Source organism: Bos mutus, chromosome 8, assembly GCF_027580195.1.
Source record: "Bos mutus isolate GX-2022 chromosome 8, NWIPB_WYAK_1.1, whole genome shotgun sequence".
Lineage (NCBI taxonomy): Eukaryota > Metazoa > Chordata > Mammalia > Artiodactyla > Bovidae > Bos > Bos mutus.
In genome coordinates this window covers 94,540,231-94,566,288 of record NC_091624.1, presented here as the reverse complement: position 1 = coordinate 94,566,288, position 26,058 = coordinate 94,540,231, and the positions used below count along the sequence as shown (strand labels likewise).

Genomic DNA, 26,058 nt, shown 5'->3' with positions numbered 1-26,058 from the left:
ACTGATGTATAGATCAGTCTTATGGACTCTGTGGGAGAGGGAGAGGGTGGGGAGATTTGGGAGAATGGCATTGAAACATGTATAATATCATGTATGAAACGAGTCGCCAGTCCAGGTTCGATGCACGATACTGGATGCTTGGGGCTGGTGCACTGGGATGACCCAGAGGGAGGGTATGGGGAGAGAGGAGGGAGGAGGGTTCAGGATGGGGAACACAGGTATACCTATGGCGGATTCATTTTGATATTTGGCAAAACTAATACAATATTGTAAAGTTTAAAAATAAAATAAAATTTAAAATAAAATAAAATAATGCTTCCCAAATTCCTTTGACTATGAATCCTTTGATGGTATAACACCTATTAGAAACCTGAAGAACTCAGGATCTAAGGAACATATTTTATGAATGCCACCTTAATGAATGTATCAGTGTGCAGAATCTTCGGCCATACTAGTACCCGAGTTAATCAAATTCAACAAGCTTCACCCTTCTACCTAAACTCACACAGAACTAAAATTGAATAATTTAATGATAAATATTTACTTCAGGTAAGGAACATGCATGGGAACTTTCACCATATGTAAACTGTATCTCAATAAAGCCTTTTAAAAAAGAAACTAATATGCTTGTGTTTCATGAAAACTGAGAAGTAGAATAACTTGAGGAATGCAAGATCAGAGCAAAGGAAGGATAGTTTTAAAGAATACTTTATTCTGGGAAAAGTGACTCATTCTTCCCAAAAAAGAGGATACATCTTCAGTTCCATAATGTCTCCCCAGATTGACATGATACATTTCTACCTCTTCCACCTTTTCCTTTCAAATGTGTTGGCAATGCTTATAAATTAATCTACTTAAGTCCTCCTGTAGTACTAAAGAGTGAATGCATACTCCAGAATAAAAATGAACAGCAGCAGCCATAGTCCAAAAGAGTCCACTGTAAATACAACATTTATTTTAAATTTCATGCTTTTCCTAGCAAATACATGTAAGAATTTTTTTAATGCAAAGAGTAAAAATATTAATCCCCAATAAAGAATGTCTTAATTTCACAAAGGAATAACTGACATATAAAAAATGTTACGTATTTACCTGTGATTTCATATGCCTTAAAACATCAAATATATCCTGCTTGAGAAGTAAAACTCAAAACTAAATACCTCCCTTCTATTCTTATTATTTATTTCTAGAAGCAAAAATTGGCAAGGTTGATAAATGCTAAATCAGAATCATACTCCAAGCATGCCTCCTAGGCTTGACATATGAAAAGATGATAGCATTTGCTGCCACAGATGGATTATACCAACTAAATGAATAACAACAGCCACTTTTTGTTTGTTTTATCTCCTGGTTCTTTGAGACATTTTTATCACCTACACAAAAGAAATCTAAATATAAAGGGAGATGATACTTTTTTAATACATAAGATATTTATTAAACTATTATACTATTTAAAGCATCATTCTTCAAAGTTATTTCAAAAATTTTTAGGTAAAACTCGTCAAGGGTAAGCAATTTTTTAATGGCGTGTACAAGGTTTAGCAGCAAGAGAACATTTCTATAGAGACTTGCAGTTGGTTCAGACTCAGTTTCTGCTCATGCTATGCAGAGCATCCACGATGTTTTTATTATACTCTGCAATCTGCTTGGACACATTCTTCATAATCGGCCGGTAATCACTCTCTTGACTCTTGGTTGCTATGACTAATTACATGAGTTAAGAGGGAACAATATCAATACAAATATTAATCTAATTCTGTGATGCAGAAAAGACCCAAATTACACTAGTATTTTTCTTACTGAAAACTGAAGATGGCACAAAAAAGCACAATTAGAATAGTTTTTAAAAAACAAACAGTATTTTAACAGATTAAGCATCAAACCTAAACCTAAAAGGTCTAACCCTAAATGGCCAGGCCAAACTTGTTTCAAAAAAGTTGACCTATGCTATATAAACATTTTTAGAGTTAATATGTTATTCATCTCTATCTGGTGATAGAACACTTCAATGTTCAGAAGAACCACATCCTTTAGAGTACCACACAGAATTTCAGGCAAGTTTCTAGACGTCACTCTGCTTCAAAATCATCTACTTTATGTCAGATAAAACCAGAGTTCTGGACTTTAACATATTGTGAATACAAATCTGCTTTTAAAATAAACTGCACAACCACTGGGAATAGAGCCTTTAGCATCTCATCTGGAGGGAAGCTGGGTCCACGCTGCCCTGAGAGGATGTTCAGTAGCATCCTAGAGAGCCTATGCAACCAATGAGTTAGAATCTAGTTCTCTAATCAGAGTTGCTCTTGAATAGGTCAAAGAAGGGGCCAGGAGACAACATTTGGGGAAACGTTTCTTACACTCACAATACCTGTTGTCAGTAGCTGCTTCCATCTATGATTACACAAAAAGATGAGCAAAAAGACTGAACGTAAGTACTATCTTGATAGAAATAAGATGGGACATAAGTACTATCTTGGTAGATGAGATTGAAGGTCAAATTTCTCATGTGTACACTTGGTTATCCCTCCCTTTGCTTCCCAGATATCTAAGGTACAGCATTATAAATAACAAAAAATGACCATACATACACACATATACATATATATGGTTATATATAATTCTCCCAACAAGTCTATGAGAAGGAAATATTAGCTGTATTTGAGATGATAAAATTGCAGTTTGAACAGTTAAGTAAACTGTTCAAAGTCCATAACCTATACATAGTAGAGTCAATATTTAAAATTAGATTTCCTGACTCTAAAATGAGTACTTAGTCACTATGCCACACTATGGCTTTGTATGGTCTGCTTTCTATTAGTTACTTTAATACACACACACACGCACACACACACACAACTGTAGAATGGAAACTAAGTCTTATTCATTTCCCACATAGTTTAGCCAGTATTTTGTACATATTAGGTATCTGATGTTGAACTGAATATTATTTCAGTCTTTAAAGAAATTCCTAGAGAAAAAAATCCCTCAGTCAAGTTCACTTGCAGTTTTTTAAAGGATACATTCTTTCATCACAAAATTATTTTGCTCATGGTGTTGCCACTTCCTCTCCAAATTTGTAAGCTAAAAACACAAAAGAAAAATGTTCACCAGTGCCCATATTCAAAACAATTATATACTCCTTTGAGATATAAGAAAAAAACCCTCAATTTTAAATCTTTTCAACTCCCGCATTTTACTGAGATAAAGCCACGACAGACAAAAAAGAAATTAGAAAAAGTTAAACAACAGTAAATATAATACTAAATAGGATGTTGAATTCAACAAGTTTACTCTGTTTACTTTAATTGGAACATATTTATTATACCAATGAACATACCAACTGAAAGACAATTTATGATATTTCCCTTTCCTAAAAGAAGTTTAAAAAGAAGAATGGGATATGATAAGAATCTCTCCTTGAAATCTGAAGGTCTAATGCCATGAAAGTACTACATATTCTAACACTGTCAAAGGTTGCGCTATATAGGAGAAACTTCCTTATTTCCAGGGCTAAATTTCCTGTCTAATTTCACAAGCTGTGATAAGAGCAGAGCTGCAGTGTAAAGATTATAAGAGGGCTGGTAAAAAGCTGGCATTCTTACAATAATTTCTGCATCAACAGGAAGCTAATGTGGATATTATATTGATGGTTGCTTCCTCCAAAGACAATTTTACTGTTATAGAATTAAATTGTTTTTCTGATTTAATTAACCTTGTAACTCTGGGTTATGGTCTTTTTAAGATGCACATAGTTTTTTTCCTAAGCAAAGTCTGAAAAATGAAACATTAAAATAATGTTCTGCCTGGATATTTCCAAGAAGTAATAATCATTTAAAAAAATCTGATAATTGAAACAGCATTCATATTTCTTCCTAAACTCAAGTTAAAATTATTCTCAGGGCATAAGTTCAGTATCAGTGTAGCATCTATCCCATTGTTTCCTCCAAAGATAAATCTAGATATTAGGATGAGTCATAACTAATTATATGAACTGTATGTGCTGTGAGTTAATGCTACGAAATCAGATCCAGCTTCCCCTGATAGAACCTTGAAGTTCAGATGGACTTAAGGAAGTAGTCAGCACTTTTTGACAATAAATCTCAAATAACCTTTTGCAAAGTCAAGTACCAAATTTTCCCTTTGTTTCATACAAAGGGGTGGGCTTCTTATTATGTAGCAAACCTCTTAAGTGCTACATGAATATTGGTATAAAAGCAACTCTATGTCATATGGTCAAATTCCTTCTATACATTTATTTATTTCAGTGATATATTTAAACCTTGCCTTTAAACCTCCAAGGATGTCAAGAAGCACACATCTTTTTTTTCCCTACAACTTATTTTAAAAGTCTATCATGAGTTCTTTATATTTTCTCCCAAACTGTAAACTGCTTTTCCATTTTCTTGATTGTTTCATTTGCTGTGAAGAATCTTTTTAGTCTGATGGGGACCATTTATTTATTTTTGCCTTGGTGGCTTGTGCTTTTTGGTGTTATAATAAAAACTTGTTGCCAAGACTAACGTCAAGGAGCTTTTTCCCTATGTTTTCTTCTAGGAGCTTTGCAGTTTGTTCCAATATAAATATGTTTAAATGATATCAAATAAATAACCACTCAAAAAAAGTCTGTTATGCCATGTTATTTATAGATGTCAAAGCCAGTTTTCAAGAAAATAACTTCAAAAAATAGGGAGGCCAGGATTTGATTCAAACAACTGGGATTCATAAAAGGCAAACCATAATACAGAGAAGCATTGTAAACTGTGATTTATGTTACAAATTCCTGTAAATGGGGTTAAGAATAAGATAATCACTTAATGTGGGAATAAACAAGGTAGCCACGGACTGGCTCTAAGAAACTGTTTGTTAAATGTTTTTCTCTTTAAATCATCTATTCAGTGAAAGAAGAGGGCTGAAAATCCATATGAATTATCAATGCTCTTTCCTATGAACCATAAGACAATGGCCTCATTAACTTTTTCTTAGGTTTTCTTCTCCAGTATCCATTCCAACTCTAAACAGACTAGGATAAATTTGCTATTTACAAGTCTATAAATAGGATTGTATATTATGAAGCAGAGACAGAGTAATTGACTAATAAATTTGAAACATGTAAATTAGTGACTTCTAAGTTTTTGGCAAACTCTGATGAGAGTCCATCCCTTTTATGAAGAAAATAAAGTTTACCTTTTTTTAAAAGGTACATACATACAATGAAATAGCTGACATCCTAAAAATATCAAAAAAAGAGCTTGAAAACATATAAGTAAGCAAATAAATGCTTAAAGACTGTATGCATAGAATGATTTCATTATTTGTAAGAACAATATAATTAAGGGTGTATAACTACAAAGGGAAACTCCAGGAGTTGGTGATGGACAGGGAGGCCTGGCGTGCTACGATTCATGGGGTTGCAGAGTCGGACACTGAGCAACTGAACTGAACTGAACTGCAAAGGAAAAAAGTTTACAAGGATATTATACCAAAATGTTAATGATGACTGTCTATCATGATCATGACACCACGTGAAGAAAAAACTTAATGCATTTAGCATTAATAAATCATAGCTGCAAATTGTTAACATAGGCTAATTTGATGTGAGAATGACCAACCTTTATCAGACCATAATAACTGATTTTGTATATGACACGCATGCTTCATTTAATCCACCAAAAAATACTTATTGAACACTTATCATATGCCAACCACTAACACAGTGCTGGGGAGAAAGTGAGTGACAGAGACAAGGCTTCTGCCCTTCAATCTAGAAGACCTCAGACCTTGTTTAGGTAATTATCAGTAGGATGAGTGATATGGAAAAGGGGTTTGCCTTTGCATCCTGAGTAAATCATCATAAATGTAAATAAAGAACTTCAAGAATAGGACTGCTCTTCATAGCATTATTTGAACAGTTTTAAAATGAGAAATAACCAAAATGTCTAACAATTTGCTATGCTGCTGCTAAGTCGCTTCAGTCGTGTCCGACTCTGTGCGACCCCATAGACAGCAGCCTACCAGGCTCCCCTGTTCTTGGGATTCTCCAGGCAAGAACACTGGAGTGGGTTGCCATTTCCTTCTCCAATGCATGAAAGTGAAAAATGAAAGTGAAGTTGCTCAGTCGTGTCCGATTCTAGCAACCCCAAGGACTGCAGCCCACCAGGCTCCTCCGTCCATGGGATTTTCCAGGAAGAAGTACTGGAGTGGGGTGCCATTGCCTTCTCCGGCAATTTGCTGTATCCATATAAATATTGTATAGAATCGTACTGAAAAAAAAAAATCTACTGACAAGGGAAAGTATAGTTAATGATGAAAAACAAGTTTCCAAATAATAGGTACAATATAGTACCATTTCTATAAATATACAGAAATAATGTATACTTATGTGTATGTATAAAGTGAATATATTCATACCACATACATATAGACTACAAATATCTATCCACATATGCATAAAATCACCTCTTCTGGGTGGTGGGATACTAGTCATTATGGCTCATCTTCATTATCTGTGGCATTGATGTATTAGCAATGTTTCTGAATTAAAAACACTTTACTTTTGATATTTTTAAAAGCTATTATCATAATGACTGTTCCCAGAATAGTGCCAAGCCTAGAGCTGGCCTTCGATATAGGTTTAGAGAAGGCAGGAGTAAACTCATTCTGAGTGGAGACTGTATACAATCTAGCTATCTTCAAAGCCAGAAAATCTGGTAGGTAAACAAAGCAGATTAAAAAAAAGGAATGGGTTGCTTTGCGGGTGAAAATACAGATTAAGAGAACATGCCAGATAATCTAAAAATAGAAATGAATTTCAATCTTTTTTTTTCTTTTTTACCTGAGAATGTGTCTCGTTTTCTTGCAGTTGTGTTTTTAGTGTCTCCCATTCTGTGTTTAGTTTCTCCATTATTTTTTTAAAGGCATTTCTGCGAGTTGATAATACTGTTTTCTCCTGATGTAATTTCTACATAGATCCAAATGGAAGTAAATTAAAGGCTTTAGCAGGTATCTAGTAAATCAATTAAAATAGCATTTGACTTAAATAATTTCAATAATATTCTAATAAAATCCTACCAAGGCTAGAAAACCTGTTTGTAAAAATATTCTTCTAACTATAATAAGCTAAATTGTGTTGTTGTTGTTTAGTCTCTAAGTTGTGTTCACTCTTGCAACCCCATAAACTGTTGCCCACAAGGCTTTTCTGTCCATGGGATTTCCAGGCAAGAATACTGGAGTGGGTTTCCACTTCCTTCTCCAGGGGATCTTTCCAACCCAGGGATCAAACCTGAGTCTGGTGGATCCTGGCCGGTGGATTCTCTAACTGCTGCGTCACTGGGGAAGTCTATAATAAGCCAAATTAACATTAACAATATAAATAATAACTTATTAGGGCTGACTTATGTGTTTGTACTCCACCAGGTTTACTTTAAGTTAATGTAAATGGCAAAGAAAAGCCACTGAGAAGTCTTAAGTAGAGAAATATCATAATCAAATTTGCATTTAACAAAGTTTATATTTGTTGAAGGGCTTCCCAGGTAATGAAGTGGTAAAGAACCTGCTTGCCAATGCAGGAGATGAAAGAGATGCAACTTTGATCTCTGGGTTGGGAAGATCCCCTGGAGTAGGAAATGGCAACCTGCTCCAGTATTCTTACTTACAAAATTCCATAGACAGAGGAGCCTGCTGGTCTATAATCCATGGGGTCTCAAAGAGTCAGTAATGACTGAGGACACAATTATTATATTTGTCGAAGTACTCTATCCCTTGCTTTTCAATTTTTGTCTTTTGTTTTGAAATTCACTCTAAATTCCTACTTTGTATATAAACATCTTTATTTTTTCCTTATATATCAAGTAATCAACTGAAAATAAACTTACGAAGTTTTAAAAACATATATTATTAAATTTAATCAAGAAAAACAATTTGAATTACAATTTCATAGCATTGTTACCATTTACCTTTTTCTTTTCTTCACCTGATGATTTTAAAGCTGCCAAATCATTATATGTCTCTAGATCAGTTATCATTTGCTTAATTTTATTTTTTAGAGACTGTTGTTCCTCAGTCATTTTACTTTCTAGAAGCTCCATTTTTTGTAGATCCAACTGTAGCCTCTGACTGTCTGAAATGTAGGAAAATTCAAAGGCCATACTTAGTTGAAACTTTAGTTCTTTCACAAAAGGAAGTTAAATCACTAAACATCATGGTTTACAAGAGTGTCTGCACCAGAAACATGTTCATTGTAACCATTAAGACAACATAAGTTTTTAAAAAATTATTCACCCTCTAGGTAACCAACATAACCTGATATGTATTAATCACATTTGTCTCCATACTCATATAAACATATAAGAACACATATAGTTCTTTTTCTTACTTCATAATTAACATATAAGATAAATATTCATTATTTTTAGTATGTGCATGACATACATACACAGTTATGTGGGGGAAAAAGCAAGTTATGAAACATTATGAGCAAAATTTTATAATTACATATATAGTCAGTTCTCATTATGTGTGGTAGTTATATTCTGTAAAATCACTGTACACACTGAGTTAGCAAGCATTTAACCCCTATGGGAAATACAGAGTTAGTTTCTGTGAGCCTCTGACAATATTTTTATCAAGAAACTAATATATAACTTTGCTTTATGTATATTTCTCTTCAAATATACTTTATTTAATATATACTATTAAGTTGTTAAGACTGAACTAAAGGCCAACCATGAACTATGCCTCTACAAAGCTTATTCTAACAGACATATTTTCACTGTAAGGCGTATCACAGCCTTCTGCTTAGAAACACTTGTCAACACTTCAGCACTATACTTGGAGGCCATTTTCAATGGGAAAAGCACGAACAAAAATACATAAAAATGTGACATTTTAAAAAGTGACATTAAATAATGTACCATGAAAAGAATGCTTGTAAGTTCGTGAACTAAACCAAGAGGCATAGTGTTGCCTTATTCAACCTCCACTGAGAACTTGAGCATTCAAATTTTTTACCTCTGCATGTGTTCACAAATGACCATGAAAGTACTGCAAATATGAATTTGAAATACAAATTAATTTGAAATACAAATTAATTTTAGTGAGAAAGCAAATTTACAAATACAGAATCCATGAATAACGATGACTGCACATTTGTGTGTGTGTATGGGTATGTGGTGTGTGTGTTTCTTTCTTTCAAAAGTACTGAGCATTTACTATGTGCCAGGTGCTGATGGAAATCAACAGAGACACTTTTCACTCAAGAAGCTATATTCTAGAGGTTAAATCAAAAAATTAAAGAAGCATTTATAGTAAACTGGAAAACTACTATGAAAAGATTACAGGATACAGGATATCTTCTACTATGAAAAGATAAAGGATATTGGTCAAAAGAATTCTCTAAAGCTATGCCTTTTAACTGTTGCCTTAAGCATTAGGAATCAGCCACACAAAGGAAAAAGTGAGTTTCCAGAGAAAATAATCACCATGTGCAAAAATGTCTAGAGGTAAGAGAGCACAGTATTTCTAAGCAAATAACAGAAGTTTGGTATGCCTGGAACCCACAGTTTGAAATGGGTGGTGGTAGGAGATAAAATGGAAAAGTTGAAGGATAAGTTCATAAAGGGCTTAAGTCAAGATAGGGAACTGGGACTTTATGCTAAGGGCCATGGCAAGTCATCAATGAGTTTCAAATCAGAGAGTGACATGCTTAAATTTTAGAAAGTTCACTCTGGTTGCCACATGGACAGTGAATGGAAACAGCATAACTATGTTTAAGAAGACCAGTTGATTCAGTGATCTAGGCAAGAAATCTTACACTGCTGAGAATTTTTTTTTCATATGCCAGGCAAATAGAAAGGCATGGAGGATACAGCAATGAACAAAGAACTTACACTTCAGTGGAAGAATGCTATACATATATTTGATAAAATATACAATTAGTGAAAATGAAAGTGAAAGTCACTCAGTCGTGGCCAACTCTTTGCAACCCCATAGACTATACAGTCCATGGAATTCTCCAGGCCAGAATACTGGAGTGGGTAGCCTTTCCCTTCTCCAGAGGATCTTCCCAACCCAAGGATCGAACCCAGGTCTCCTGCATTGCAGGTGGATTCTTTATCAGCTGAGCCACAAAGGAAACCCAAAAATATTGGAGTAGATAGCCTAACCCTTCTCCAGGGGATCTTCCCGACCCAGGACCCAGGGGTCTCCTGCCAGATAAAAATACTTGTAGAAACAAAGCAGGAGAGATCTGGAGGGACTAAGAAACATGAGGGATTTGGGATTAACAAACAGGCAATCGACCAAATACAGTGGTTGAGTGAAAGAAGTCAGTGCAGAATCCCACTTCCAAACTGAATAAATGAGTGTATGGGAGGGTAGGCAGAAAGAGATAAAATTTTTGTCTGTAGGAGGGAGAGATGATACATTGAAAGCGATTTAGGATTTGTTTAGTTTGAGAAACCTCAAAAACATCCAAATAAAGATAAGTAAATATGCCCATATAGAGAAATATGGGTTGAAAGCCCAGAGAAAAATGTGAGATCAGAAGATACAGTTTCTAAAACCATCAGCACAGACATGGCACCTGAAGCTATAGGAGTGGTTGAAATCATCAAGAGAAAAGGATTCATGACTGCACTTACAAAAATACCAAATTTTTAAAGACTAAATTAACCTGAAGGATCCATATAGAATAAGAAGTGACCAAAGAAATAAAAGAAAAATCAGAAGTAATGGGGAAAAAACATTTCAAGAATAAAGGAGTGGACTGTAGTGCAGAATATTAGAGATTTTTTTTTAAGATAGCAAAATATGTGTTGCATTTACTGAACAGCAGAACCTAGGTATATACCTCCTGAGAATAGATTTTTATAGAAAGAAATGGAACCAAGAGTGAGATGATTTTAAGAAATTTGGCTGTGAAACCTTTGAAAGAGAGGAATAGCTGGGCAGAGAATACTTGGGAAACGTTTTTTCCCCCCAAGATGTGATAAAATACAGAAAAAAGACTAAAAGAATACCAAAATTTTAATAGTAATAAACTTCTGATAGTAGGATTATATTTTTAATTTTTATTTATGCTTGCTTATATCTCTCCTAAATCCTCTATAATGACTATGAATTACATTTATAACCAGAAAATAGTATTTTAAAAAATTCTATTCTGGTAGGATTAAATATTAATAATACCTACTTTCTCTATTTCAGAGACTTAACTTTGTGACGCTGGCTTTAAAAGTCTCTTTTTTAAAGGGAAAAGAAGGAAACCAATATTACTGAGAACCTGGAACGTACCTTGCTTTATATCTGATTTACTTTTCTTAACAGCCCTGAGATAGGGTGGAAGGGGTAAATGTTACTATATAAGGAAACTACTGAAGGTAAAAGGAGAAAGGGGAGGTAGAGGATGAGATGATTAGACAGCATCACCATCAATGGACATGAATTTGAGCAAATTCCTAGAGATATTGGAGGACAGGGGAGCCTGGCATGCTACAGTCCATTGGGATGCAGAGTCAGACATGAGTTAGCTACTGAATAACAACAAAAAGCTTAGAAAGGTAACTGCCCAAGGTCAACAACCAGTCAAGCTTTGGTGCTGAGTGATATCATCATCTTTATGAAATATTCATTTTTAAGATAACAAATATCACTTTATGACCCAAAACGCCTCTATGAGCTACAGTGAGCTAAGGAAAGAAGAACAGTAATACCTGACCAATTTGCTACTTCAGGCTTCTTTCCCCAGGCATCATACATTGTTCTGGAAATTTTATTCCAGCTAAGTCAAAAACAGATACTAAAATGGAACTGAAATGTATGTCCTGTATATCAAGATGAAGAAATCTGAATTCAAACCTCCCTTAGCCAGTTTCCTCTCTCCTGTATTGCCAGAGACTGGCATGGGAATAATCTGCTACATACTGTAGTCACTTATTTGTAGAGGCATACAGTGATACAGTTTCATAGAATAGTTTATGTTCACCTTTCCTCTATTTTCAAGTAGGAATATGAATACATTCCACCCAAAAATACAGTGGTATTTCAGAGCTATTGTTGTTCAGTTGCTCAGTCATGTCCGACTCTTTGCAGCCCCATGGACTGATAGTATGCCAGACTTCCCTGTCCATCACCAACTCCTGGAGTTTACCCAAACTCATGTCCATCGAGTCAGTGATGCCATCCAACCATCTCATCTTCTGTTATCCCCTTCTCCTCCTGCCTTCAATCTTTCCCAGCATCAGGGTCTTTTCCATTGAGTCAGCTCTTCACATCAAGTGGCCAAAGAATTGGAGCTTCACCTTCAGCATCAGTCATTCCAATGAATATTCAGGACTAATTTCCTTTACTGGTTTCATCTCCTTGCAGGCCAAGGGACTCTTAAGAGTCTTCTCCAACACCACAACTCAAAAGCATCAATCCTTTGGCACTCAACCTTCTTTATGATCCAACTCTTACATCCATACATGACTACTGGAAAAACCATAGCTTTGACTAGATGGACCTTTGTCAGTAATGTCTCTGCTTTTTAATACACTATAGTATAGGTTTGTCATAGCTTTTCTTCCAAGGAGCAAGTTTAATTTCATGGCTAGAGTCACCATCTGCAGTGATTTTGGAGCCCAGGAAAATACTCTGTCACTGTTTCCATTGTTTCCCCATCTATCTGACATGAAGTGATGAGACTGAATGGCATGATCTGTTTCTTGAATGTTGAGTTTTAAGCCAGCTTTTCCCCTCCCCTCTTTCACCTTCATCAAGAGGCTCTTTAGTTCCTCTTCACTTTCTGCATAAGGGTGGTGTCATCTGCATATTTGATGTTACTGATATTTCTCCCAGCAATCTTGATTCCAGTTTGTCCTTCATCCAGCCCGGCATTTCACATGATGTACTCCGCACAGAAGTTAAATAAGCAGGATGACAATATACAGTCTTGACAAACTCCTTTCCCAATTTGGAATCAGTCAGTTGTTCCATGTCTAGTTCTAAATACTGCCTCTTGACCTGCATACAGTTTCTCAGGAAGTAGGCAAGGTGGTCTGGTATTCTCGTTTCTTGAAGAATTTTCCAGTTTGTTGTGATCCACACAAAGGCTTTAGCATATGGAATGAAGTAGAAGTAGATGTTTTTCTATAATTCTCTTGCTTTTTCTATGACTCAAGCAATTTGATCTCTGGTTCCTCTGCCTTTTCTAAATCCAGCTTGTACATCTGGTAATTCTTGGTTCATGCACTGTTGAAGCCTAGCTTGTATGATTTTGAGCATTACTTTGCTAGCATATGAAATGAATGCAATTGTGCAGTAGTTTGAACATTCTTTGGCACTGCCCTTCCTTGGGATTATTTCAGAATATCAAAAGCCGAACACAACATCTTGCTAAAAATAATATTTAGGGACAGAAGATTTTTATATTAAAAGTAACATATTTCAGAATAAAATACAAAATTCATAATGACTAGGATGTATCATTCCCTGTATATACATATTATTTTTCTCTGGCTCCTTTTATTGTTTACTGTTGCATTTCAGCAGTCATGATGATGTGCTTAGGTGAGCAGTTTTTATATTAACCTGTTTGGGGTTTGAAGGGCTTCTTCAGTTCAGTTCAGTTGGTCAGTCATGTCCAACTCTTTGCGACCCCATGAAACGCAGCACACCAGGCCTCCCTGTCTATCACCAACTCCCGGAGTTTACCCGAACTCATGTTCATTGAGTCAGTGATGCCATCCAACCATCTCATCCTCTGTTGTCCCCTTCTCCTCCTGCCCTCAATCTTTCCCAGCATCAGGGTCTTTTCAAATGAGTCACCTCTTTGCATCAGGTGGCCAAAGTATTGGATTTTCAGCTTTAACATCAGTCCTTCCAATGAACACCCAGGACTATTCTCCTTTAGGATGGACTGGTTGGATCTCCTTGCAGTCCAAGGGACTCTCAAGAGTCTTCTCCAACACCACAGTTCAAAAGCATCAATTCTTCGGCACTCAGCTTTCTTCACAGTCCAACTCTCACATCCATACATGACTACTGGAAAAACCATACTTTGACTAGATGGACCTTTGCTGACAAAGTAATGTCTCTGCTTTTTAATTTGCTGTCTCGGTTGGTCATAACTTTCCTTCCAAGGAGTAAGCGTCTTTTAATTTCATGGCTGCAAAAACCATCTGCGGTGATTTTGGAGCCCCCAAAAATAGTCATCCACTGTTTCCACTGTTTCCCCATCTATTTGCCATGAAGTGATGGGACCAGATGCCATGATCTTAGTTTTCTGAATGTTGAGTTTTAAGCTAACTTTTTCACTCTCCTCTTTCACTTTCATCAAAAGGCTCTTTAGTTCTTCTTCACTTTCTGCCATAAGGGTGGTGTCATCTGCATATCTGAGATTATTGATATTTCTCCCGGCAATCTTGATTCCAGCTTGTGCTTCATCCAGTCCAGCATTTCACATGATGTACTCTGCATATAAGTTAAATAAGCAGGGTGACAATATACAGCCTTGACGTACTCCTTTTCCTATTTGGAACCAGTCTGTTGTTCCATGTCCAGTTCTAACTGTTGCTTCTTGACCTAGGTCTGTACAATTTTTTTCATCAAATTCAGAAAAATTTCAGCCATTTTCCAACTATCTTTTCTCTCCCATTCTCTGTCCCTCTTTTCTTTTTGGGACTCCAATTACATGTAAGTTAGACTGATTGAAATTGTCCCACAGATCATGAAGGCTCTACTCTTTTTTTTTTCTTCTTCAGGTTAGTTAATTTCTATTTATTTATCTTTTCAGTTCACTGATTGTTTTTCCCAATTGTCTTCTATCTTCTGTTATGATCAGTGATTTTTTTCATTTTAGTTGTATTTTCAACTCTAGAATTTTCAGTTGGTTCTTTTTTTGTTATTTTCATTTCTTTGTGGGATTCTCTACCTGTTCATTTATTATGATTTTATTTCCCTCAAGCCTTTAAATATGCTTATAACTCTTAAAGTCCTTTTCATTTTAATATCTGGATTATCTCAGGTTCAGTATATAGTGACTGATTTTTCTCTTGACTTATATTTTCTTCTTTCTTTACATTATTAAATTTTTATGGTATAATGGACATTTTAAATGATGTTAGAGACTCCATATTCTGTTCCTTTGAAGAGTGTTGATTTATATTATAAATGAACAATTAACTTTGCCGAAATTAATAAAACTCTAAACTTTTCTCCTTTGGAGTACATAGCATCGGAAATCTCTGCATTCAGTTCTTTCAAATTCTGCTTTTCCCTTAGGTAACATGAAGTCTACTCTATGCATATACATTTCAGTAGCCAGATAAGTATCTGGTTGGCATTTATACACAGATTTCTGGCACTTCTTACCAGGATGTCTCTCTTATACAGGGCAGGCAATGGGTAAGTAAGTTGGTTTTTTCATGTAAGATTTATCAAAATTTACTTGGAATTAATTTTTATTATCTATACAGATTCAGAGACATTACTTTGCCAACAAAGGTCCGTCTAGTCAAGGCTATGGTTTTTCCTATGGTCATGTATGGATGTGAGAGTTGGACTGTGAAGAAGGCTGAGCGCCGAAGAATTGATGCTTTTGAACTGTGGTGTTGGAGAAGACTCTTGAGAGTCCCTTGGACTGCAAGGAGATCCAACCAGTCCATTCTGAAGGAGATCAGCCCTGGGATTTCTTTGGAAGGAATGATGCTAAAGCTGAAACTCCAGTACTTTGGCCACCTCATGCGAAGAGTTGACTCATTGGAAAAGGCTCTGATGCTGGGAGGGATTGGGGGCAGGAGGAGAAGGGGACGACAGAGGATGAGGTGGCTGGATGGCATCACTGACTCAACGGACGTGAGTCTGAGTGAACTCCGGGAGTTGGTGATGGACAAGGAGGCCTGGCGTGCTGCGATTCATGGGGTCGCAAAGAGTCAGACACGACTGAGCGACTGATCTGATCTGATCTGATCTGATACAGATTCCCTAATAGAAAAATTAAGTACAAAGCTGCTATTAAACCTTTCTCTACTATCTAAAAAATCAGAAAGATTAAAATATACCTGGAAGGTGACATCATAATAAAAATATGTTCAAGAATTGAGTGACTCATAGATTATTATTATGACAAAATCACACAGGATATTAAATATCAAACAGTAAAAAAAAAAAAAAAGCTTCAGAAGACATTGATTTTAGAAAGAAGGTTGTTACCAATCACATTTGTCCTAAGTTGGTATAATTAAATGTGAACATTTCCTCTGTCCCTTTAAAGAATCTAAAGGCTCAATAATATTGACATTTGTTATTTTATAAGATACACATGGACTTAAGTGTTGTTGAGAGGGCTTTCGTTTTGTTGGATTAACATTTCTACTAGGGATGGAAATAGTTAAGATGAGAATCAAAGCACTGAATCAAAGTCACTGAGGCTTATGGTGTTTCAATGTTCCAAATAGGAAATGTACTTAGTTTGTATATTTTGACTGTTCAGTAAAAAGCTATATAAATCTAACTACAAGTCTAATTTAAAGATATATTAGGGAAATACACTTAAAAACTACATATACTGCTTTTCCTAGAGAAAGGGAGAAAATGGTTGGTTGGTATAAAGTTTATCTTCCTTTAACAGCAGGTCCCCATGAAAAGCTAAAACCTTCTCCAAGAGAAGAGACAGGAAGAGGATGCAGACTAGTTCCTTCTGATATGCTATGAAGTTGAAAAGTTTACCAAGCAGTGTGTACATAGTAGCAAAATCTCAGAAGGAGCCACTTTGACCTGGGGAAATGTTCCTGAAATATTCTGCCATCAGAGCATTTGTTTATTCTCTGGCGTTTCCTTTCCAAAAATATAAATAAAAACTATTGCTGACAGGTTCCTTGCCTCTTCACTCATGCAGTTTATCAGTGCTTCTTAATCTTTTTTTTTCATTGTTGTCCCCCAAAGGAGCCATTTGTAGACTACTGTTTTCCTAGTCACCTCCCATGAAGTTTTTATATTACAGATGTATATCTGTTTATGTACAATGACCCTTTGGAGGGCCACAAACCATTATAATTAGTGTCTAAAATTTTTTTTTACCTTCCTCCCAAGAAGTAATTTTCCTCCTTGGGAGTGATTTGCCCCATTAAGAAACATAGAGTACACCAAGAAGATTAGGTGAGTTCCAATTATAACTTCAAGGGCCAAAGGAAGGCAGTTCACAAAAAGGGGATGTAAAATTCATTATCTCTGAAAGCTGAATCATAATATTCTAAACCTCTTATGGCGATCTCCAGATAGCAGTTTCTTATTGGGGATGATGTTAAGGAACAATAAAAAAAACAATGTATATGCATGGGTTAAAATAGCACTTGAAAACATCTGAGTACAATACTGCTATATTAATATTTAGAATGTATAACCAACAAGGACCTACTGTATAGCACATGGAACTCTGCTCCCTCCTGGATGGGAGGGGAGTTTGGGGACAATGGATACACATATCTGTATGGCTGAGTTCCTTCTCTGTTCACCTGAAACTATCACAACATTGTTAACTGGCTATACCCCAATACAAAATAAAAAGTTTTTTAAAAAAAGTGAGCACAGAAAATGAAATTAATTGTAGGGGTCAGATAATTCAAGCTTTAAAAGGGAAATTTTCAGTAAAACCCTTATCAGAGTAATAAACTGGATTTTTATCTCCACTGAAACTAGTTCTCATTTTTTTTATTAACTAGGCTTTTAAAAGAAATGTAAATACAAAATATAAAAATATGAAAGGAATACAAAGTTATAATTACTGAATTCATTTGCTAGTTCTGATATTTACTCTTTAAAAACTGTATGTTTCTTATATAAAGATAGCTTAAAGGAGGCAAAAACTTGTTGAATTAATACTGACCCTAGATAATGAAAAATTTTAAACTATGGCCTAAAACACAAAATAGAAGTTTCTTAGATGAAATAATTAAACATAAAATACTTCAGCTTATGAAAAAAAGAAAATAAAGGTGTAAAAATATTCATAGTTGTATACATCCAAAACAGCTGAAAGACGATTGTGAAGAGATATTTGTACACTCATGTTCATTGAAGTATGATTCACAATAGCCTTCAGGTAGAAACAACCTAAATGTCAACAAATGAATGAATAATGAAAATGTGGTAGTTACGACAGTACAGAATATTTTTCAGCCTTCAAAAAAAGGAAATCCTGCCACATGTCACAACACAGATGAACTTTGAGAAACATGACAAATGAACTAAACCAGTAACACAAAGTCAAATATGCATGTTACCACTTGTAACACAAACAGAAAGTAGACTATGGTTAGCTGGGGCGCAGGAGGAGGAGAAAATGGGGAGCTGCTGTTCAATGGGTATAAATACCACTTTTGCAAGATGAATATGTTCTAGATATCTGTCACATAACAATGTACAGATAATTTACTATACTGTACACTTACAGACAGGATGGTAAATTTTATGTGCTTTTTACACTGGGTTAAACAAAATATATTATTAACAGTCACCTCTTTTTTACTTTTTTAATGTGGCTACTAGGAAATTTAAATTATATATGTGGCTAGCATTACATTTCTTTCAGACAGTGCTGCTCTAATCTCATGTTAGTCATAACTGAAACTAATTATAATTAAAATAGTGCCACCTGCAGGACCTCTCCTAATTACCCAAGACCAGGGGGATATGAGCCCTGTGTACCTCCATTGCTCTTTATGCTTATATCATAGTACTGTTTCATTATATTTCAATTATTTCTCATTCTACCAGATTAAAAAATTTCTTGAAGAAATAGACTGGATTAAAAAAAAAATTGTTGTTGTTCAGTTGCTCAGTTGGGTCTGACTCTTTGCAACCCCATGGACTGCAGCATTCCAGACTTCCCTGTCCTTCACTACTTCCCGGAATTTGCTCAAACTCATGTCCATTGAGTTGGTGATACCATCCAACCATCTCATCCTCTGTCATCCCCTTTTCCTCCTGCTTTCGACCCCAGCATCAGGATATTTGCCAATAAGTTGGGTCTTCGCATCAGGTGGCCAAAGAATTGTAGCTTCAGCTTCAACATCAGTCCTTCCAGTGAATACTGAGGGTTGATTTCCTTCAGGATTGACTGATTTGATCTCCGTGTTGTCCAAGGGACTCATAAGAGTCTTCTCCAGCACTACAGTTCAAAGGCGTTGATTCTTTGGCACTCTGCCTTTTTTACTGTCCAGCTCTCACATCCATACATGACTACTGGAAAAGCGATAGCTTTGACTAGATGGACCTTAGTTGGCAAAGTAGTCTCTGCTTTTTAACACTCTGTCTGGGTTAGTCAACAGCTTTTCTTCCAAGGAGCACGTGTCTTTTAATCTCCTGATTGCAGTTGCCATCCACAGTGATTTTAGAGCCCAAGAAAATAAAGTCTATCACTGTTATCATTGTTTCCCCATCTATTTGACATGAAGTGATGGGACCAGATGCCATGATCTTCATTTTTTGAATGTTGAGTGTTAAGCCAGCTTTTTCCCTCTCCTCTTTTACTTTCAACAAGAGGTTCTTTAGTTCCCCTTAGCTTTCTGTCATTAGAGTGGTGTCATCTGCCTATCTGAGATTATTGATATTTCTCCCGGCAATCTTGATTCCAGCTTGTGCTTCATCCAGCCTGGCATTTTGCATGATATACTCTGCATAACTGTTAAATAAGCAGTGTGACAATATACAGCCTTGACATACTTCCTTCCCAATTTAGAACCAGTCTGCTGCTCCATGTCCAGTTCTAACTATTGCTTCTTGACCTACAGACAGGTTTCTCAGGAGGCAGGTAAGGTAGTCTGGTATTCCCATTTCTTTTATTCCCATTTCTTTTAGAATATTTCATACTTTGTTGTGATTCACACAGTCAAAGGCTTTAGCATAGTCAATAAAGCTGAAGTAGATGTTTTTCTGGAATTCTCCTGGTTTTTCTGTGATGTGCTGTGCTTAGTCATTCAGTTGTGTCTGACTCTTTGTGACTCCATGGACCATAGCTCACCAGGCTCCTCTGTCCATGGGGCTTCTCCAGGCAAGAATACTGGAATGGATTGCCATGCCCTCCTCTAGGGGATCTTCCCAACCCAGGGATTGAACCCAGGTCTCCTACATTGCAGGTGGATGCTATACCGTCTGAGCGACCAGAAAAGGCCATGCATATGGAGTGGGTAGCCTATTCCTTCTTCAGGGATCTTCCTGAGACAGGAATCAAATTGGGGTCTCCAGCATTTGAACCAACAGATGTTGGCAATTTGATCTCTGCTTCCTCTGCCTTTTCTAAATCCAGCTTGAACATCTGGAAGTTCTCGGTTCACATACTATTGAAGCCTAGCTTGAAGGATTTTAAGCATTACCTTGCTGGCATGGGAATTAATGCAATTGTGCAGTAGTTTGAACATATTTTTGGCATTGCCCTTCTTTGGGATTGGAATGAAAAGTGACCTTTTCCAGTCCTGAGGCCACTGCTGAGTTTTCCAAATTTGCTCACCTAGATAAGCATGATGGTCTTATCCCTCACCTAGAGCCAGACATCCTGGAGTGTGAAGTCAAACAAAGCTAGTAGAGGTGAAGGAATTCCAGCTGAGCCATTTCAAGTCCTAAAAATCTCTGTGTACCTAAATTATAGCAAAGGCACAGAGCAAATATTCAATAAATGTTAAATGAATGAGAATATGCCAATGAATTACTATGAAGTGGATATGAAAGTCACACAAAATTCTGAGCCTATGAATGACTGCAGCAATAGGCAATCATAAATTATATACACAGTCTTTAAAAAAAATTAAGGAGAATAACAGATTTTTAAAGTTCCAATTTGTTACAGAAAAAAAGGACATTAAAAGCTACAGTTTTCTCACCTGAAGTCAGATTCCTAGCCGTACTCTGTGATTTCTGCATTTCAGTAGATTTAAAATTGAGATCATCCTGCATCATTTTCAGCTCTTGATTGGTGATAGAGGATATCTGTTTCATACGATTTATATTCTGTATTTGCAGAGACATAAAAGTGGAAAAAATTCCATTAATTTAACTTTCCAATAAAACTCTTAAAAATGCTGCTAAAGGACTGGATGTTTTGAAATATATCATTCATTACATATATATATTTTATAAAAGAAAACATGATATTCAAAGTCAGATTTCTCAGTAAGGAGAGGTTAAATTAAAATTCAGAATTGTTTCTTTTATATTTGCTTTATTTCACTGTAGAAAGATTCAACTATGCTATTATAGGAACTAATTGGATTTAGAATATTGAAAAGAGATCAGGTATTTTTTCTCCTATGGTACCACACAATAGTAGCTGCTCAATAAACATTAATCAAGATATTCATTAGGTATCCTGTGCTCTTACGTAATAGTGAACATTTGCGGTTTTTGAGCTGTATTTTTAAGGTAACCACAGTAAAAATAATGAGGACAGTAAGACTGGCACATGGCACTTACTCGACTGCTGTGCTCCAAAAGCGAAACAATGCTGGCTTCTATCTGTGCCTTCCTTTCCAGTTCCTGGTTCTTAGTGTCCTCAAAAGTCTCAATAAAAGCTGTCGATTGAAAAATATGATGAAAGGCTACTGTTGGTAAAACTAAACACTATATAAGCTCTGATTTGTAGGTCTGAGGAATACTTTTTAGAAGTTCAAAGCAAATTTTTAACTATCACTTTAATTTTTTAACCCAAGGGTAATTAAATTACTCAATAAGAACATTTCTACATACTTTCAATCTTTTAAAGTTTAACTATTATGATCTTAATACAAATACACTAAATATTTATAAATGCAGGCTCAGAAGCAACAGCTGATAAGATGGAGATGAGAAAAATTCCTATGGTTTTACACTAGTATCTCATTGATATAGCTACAATTATTAACATCTGTAATTGGCCACTAACTTTACTTCTGAAAATACTACTATACCTTTTTTACCTGAAAATTGAGCATTTTCCTTGTAATGCCAAAATAGTCTCAATTGAATAAGTTTAGTGATTTATTCAGATTATAAATAAATATTCTAAGACATCATTCTTTTTCTTCTCTAATATAAAATTAGTATATAATTTGCTCTTATTAACATTCTTAAAATATTTCTATGGATCTTCCAAAAATTAACTTAAAATAATTTTACTATTTGCATGAAACAACAAATTAATTTTGAGGTAGTTTTTGGTACTTGTTGAAATTTTTAAAGTAGTCTTGCTGCTACTGCTGCTGCTGCTGCTAAGTCGCTTCAGTCGTGTCCGATTCTGTGCGACCCCATAGATGGCAGCCCACCAGGCTCCCCCATCCCTGGGATTCTCCAGGCAAGAACACTTGAGTGGGTCGCCATCTCCTTCTCCAATGCATGAAAGTGAGAAGTGAAAGTGAAGTCGCTCAGTTGTGTCCGACTCTTTGCGACCCCATGGACTGCAGCCTACCAGCCTCCTCCGTCCATGGGATTTTCCAGGCAAGAGTACTGGAGTGGGGTGCCACTGCCTTCTCCGAAAGTAGTCTTGGGATATTGCTAAACCAGAGTTGGCCGTTACTGATTTATAACATGCTTCTATGAAGGTAACAACTGACATCAGACTTACAAAAATGTCAAATTCTAGAAAAATGATAATTTAAAAGAGACTAGTAATCATTAATATAGTAAATTTTTATAAACTTTTGAATGTACAACATAACTTAAAGTCAACATCTATTTACAAAGTTAAAATTCAGATTAAAAAAAAAAAAAAGTGAATGAGAAGCCACAACAGAAGTTTCAGTTAGTGACAGAACCAAGAAACAAAATCAGAGATGAGGGCTAATACATAACGAGTTAGGTATTATGAAAAGCGTAAAAAAGGTGAAAGATATTAAGGGTAAAGCATGTAAAAGAGAACATCCAATGTTCAATCAACGAGTGGTCTATAGACTCTCTATACAGACTATAAACGTAAATATTAGCTTTTGTATCCCTAACATACAATCGTACACACGTATACACATGTACAAAATCTTTCTCTAATCTCTACCCATCCCTAAACTACATTAGATATTTAGTAATACTTCAAGTCAAATGCTTTGAATGTCCACACTTCTGCACTTATTATTAGTCACTGTATCTTCCCAAAGTGAGATCTCTGATTTAGTATAAATGAACAACTATCTGAGAATATATTTTCACATCTCTAAGATTATCACTTACTGTCCATATTTTCCTCCCTCTTTTTTAGCTCCTTGTACTTCTGATTCATTTCACCTACAAGCAATAAAAGAAAATAACATTAATTAAAAACTCCAGTTACAGTACTCAAAATTAGAAATATCTCTTAGGTTCTCTATATGCTATTAGTCATTACATATTCAGAGTTTAATATTAATGTTCAATTAGGTGAGATTGATTTAAATTGATTTTATTTTAAAAGTTATATATTTATATGCTTGACAACTTGGTAAAAAACAATCTCCTTAGTGGAAAGAACTGAAAAGGTCTCCAAAGGTTCTCTATTTTAGTTCCAATTTCAACCTACACATGAACACACTGGTGATGGGAAATATACACTCCCACAGAAGTTCATCTCATCTCTGAATAGCTCACAACAGCAAACAAAATAGCAGGGTTAGTGTCCTCACAGAACTTAAAGTCTAAGGATTTAACAATTTATGGATGTGAGAGTTGGACTGTGAAGAAGGCTGAGTGCCGAAGAATTGATGCTTTTGAACTGTGGTGTTGGAGAAGACTCTTGAGAGTCCCTTGGACTGCAAGGAGATCCAACCAGTCCATTCTATAGGAGATCAGCCCTGGGATTTCTTTGGAAGGAATGATGCTAAAGCTGAAACTCCAGTACGCTGGCCACCTCATGCGAAGAGTTGACTCATTGGAAAAGACTCTGATGCTGGGAGGGATTGGGGCAGGAGGAGAAGGGGATGACAGAGGATGAGATGGCTGGATGGAATCACTGACTCGATGGACATGAGTTTGGGTAAACTCCAGGAGCTGGTGATGGACAAGGAGGCCTGGCTGCGGTTCATGGGGTTGCGAAGAGTCGGACACAACTGAGCAACTGAACTGAACTGAACTGAAGTGCTATTAGATGAAAGTAAAGGATATTACAGCAGTACACAGCAAAGACAATCTAGTTTGGGGATTCAGGAAATTTTTCTCTAAAGAAGTAATATTTAACATGTGTGCATTATAAAGAAAGGATGAATAGCAGTTACTGGGTCAAATTATAGAAGAAGTTCAAAATCAAAGCATTATAAGTACTGAAATTTGAAAGTGAGGATGAATATGGTAGCACAAAGAACTGAAAGAGAATATGAAGAGAAAAAGTGGTACAAAAATGAGATAGGAGAGGGTGGGATGAATTAAGAGAGTAGCATTGACATATATATACCACCATGTGTAAAACAGATATCCATTGGGAAACTGCTGCATAGTACGGGGAGAGCTCAGCTCGGTGCTCTATGATGACCAAGAGGGGTGGCATGGGGGAGGTTGAGAGGGAGGCTCAAGAGGGAGGGGATATTTGTATACTTACAGCTGATTCACACTGTTGTACAGGAGAAACTAATACAAATTGTAAAGCAATTATACTCCCATTAAAAAAAAAAGATGAGATAGGTTATGAGAGACCTTACATGGAATATGTTATAAACGTTTGGATTTTCTCCTAAGGACAATGGTAAGACTATTGAAGAATTTTAAGAAGAGGAATAAAATTATCAATTTGCATTTCTGAAAAATATTTCTGATCAGGAGAATAAAAGACTGGAGACAGTAAGACCAGTTAGGAGGTTGTCACAATGACCCAGTTAACAGATGAAGACTGACCAGTGGCAATTAGGATATAAGGTAGAGATTTTTTTTTTTTTTTTTGAGACATTTAAGAGCTAGAGTGAATTGATTGTGGTGAGGGTTGGAGATGGAGAACTCAAGTATGACTCCCAGGTTTCTGTCTTGGGCAACTGAGGACATTGTCGTATTAGTTACTTAAAGAAAGAAAAAAGTAAGTCGAGGAAGAAGTTGCTTGAAGTAATTCTAGACAAGTTGTATTTAATATATGTGAAACACATGATTAAAAGGGCAAAAATCCAAGACCCAAACACAAGGACAAAATTTGACATTTTATAGCTGCATGAAGGGATCATTAGTAAAACTAGATCATGATTATTTTAGAAAAACAGGATTTTTAGTATAACAAAAATTGAGATTTGGAGGCCCAGGGCCATTTTCTTCAACTAGTAAGATGGCTGCAGTCCTGTGCTCCCAGGATCCCAGGTAGAGAAAATAGAATAGATTTGTGCTTGCTCCAATCTTCAGTTTCTTCATTAAAGTCATTTGGTTCTCAGCATTCTGGAAAAGCTAAGGAATTTTACTAAGATGATGCCCAGCAAAGATGGAGAGAATAAGAGATTTCTAAGGGGGCTCCTGGTAAGAAGCTGACATTTAGAACGACTTTCAGAAGAAGGATTCGAAGAGAATGGGGGAGTCAACAGTTAAAGACTAGAGGCTAAAAACTGACTGGTCAGCCTGTGTTCTATATAGCCTCCTATTAAGTATACCGTTTTGCCAGGTGCCAACTAAAAGAGCAATAATGCTAGGGAGTGAAGTAGATAGAGTAGAGCCCCTAATTACATGGCACCGATAAATTTCCACTTGTATACTTGCTTGGGTAGGAAGTGAGCTGCCCATCTATAAGGTGATGGCAAAGTCAGAGACCCAAGTAGGCAGACAGCTTTTCTGCTTTCAGGTCTGAAAACAGTTTTCCCAAATTCATTAAGGATAGCCCTTACACAGAAAAAAAAAAAAAAAAAAAACTTGCCAAGGCCCCCACAACAGTGTGTGTGTGTGTGTGTGTGTGTGTGCGCGCGTGTGCACGCGCTACTCACTCGCTCGTGTCTGAATCTTTGTGACCCCATGGACTGTAGCCTGCCAGGCTCCTCTGCTCATGAATTCTCCAGGCAAGAATACTAGAGTAGATAGGTAGTTTTCCCTTCTCCAGGGGATCTTCCTGACCCAGGGACTGAACCAGGTGTCCTGTATTGCAGGCAGATTCTTTGGCATCTTAGCTAGCAGAGAAGCCCACAATAG

The 26,058-nt window shown here is 36.1% G+C and overlaps 1 protein-coding gene across 3 annotated transcripts in view; it reads right to left on the bottom strand.

The window, feature by feature from the left end:
- Positions 1–933: 933 nt before the first annotated feature.
- Positions 934–26,058, bottom strand: part of IFT74 (intraflagellar transport 74) — a 93,078-nt gene continuing 67,953 nt past the window's right edge. For all 3 annotated transcript variants that reach the window (XM_005904804.3, XM_070375970.1, XM_070375971.1), the window contains 7 exons: positions 23,170–23,223; positions 21,445–21,542; positions 20,856–20,982; positions 7,956–8,119; positions 6,836–6,961; positions 3,024–3,084; positions 934–1,704 (listed from right to left, as the gene is read on the bottom strand). In XM_005904804.3, coding sequence (XP_005904866.2) covers positions 1,586–1,704; positions 3,024–3,084; positions 6,836–6,961; positions 7,956–8,119; positions 20,856–20,982; positions 21,445–21,542; positions 23,170–23,223 — 749 coding nt within the window. In that variant the 3' untranslated portion in view covers positions 934–1,585. The remainder of the gene's footprint in view (positions 1,705–3,023; positions 3,085–6,835; positions 6,962–7,955; positions 8,120–20,855; positions 20,983–21,444; positions 21,543–23,169; positions 23,224–26,058) is intronic.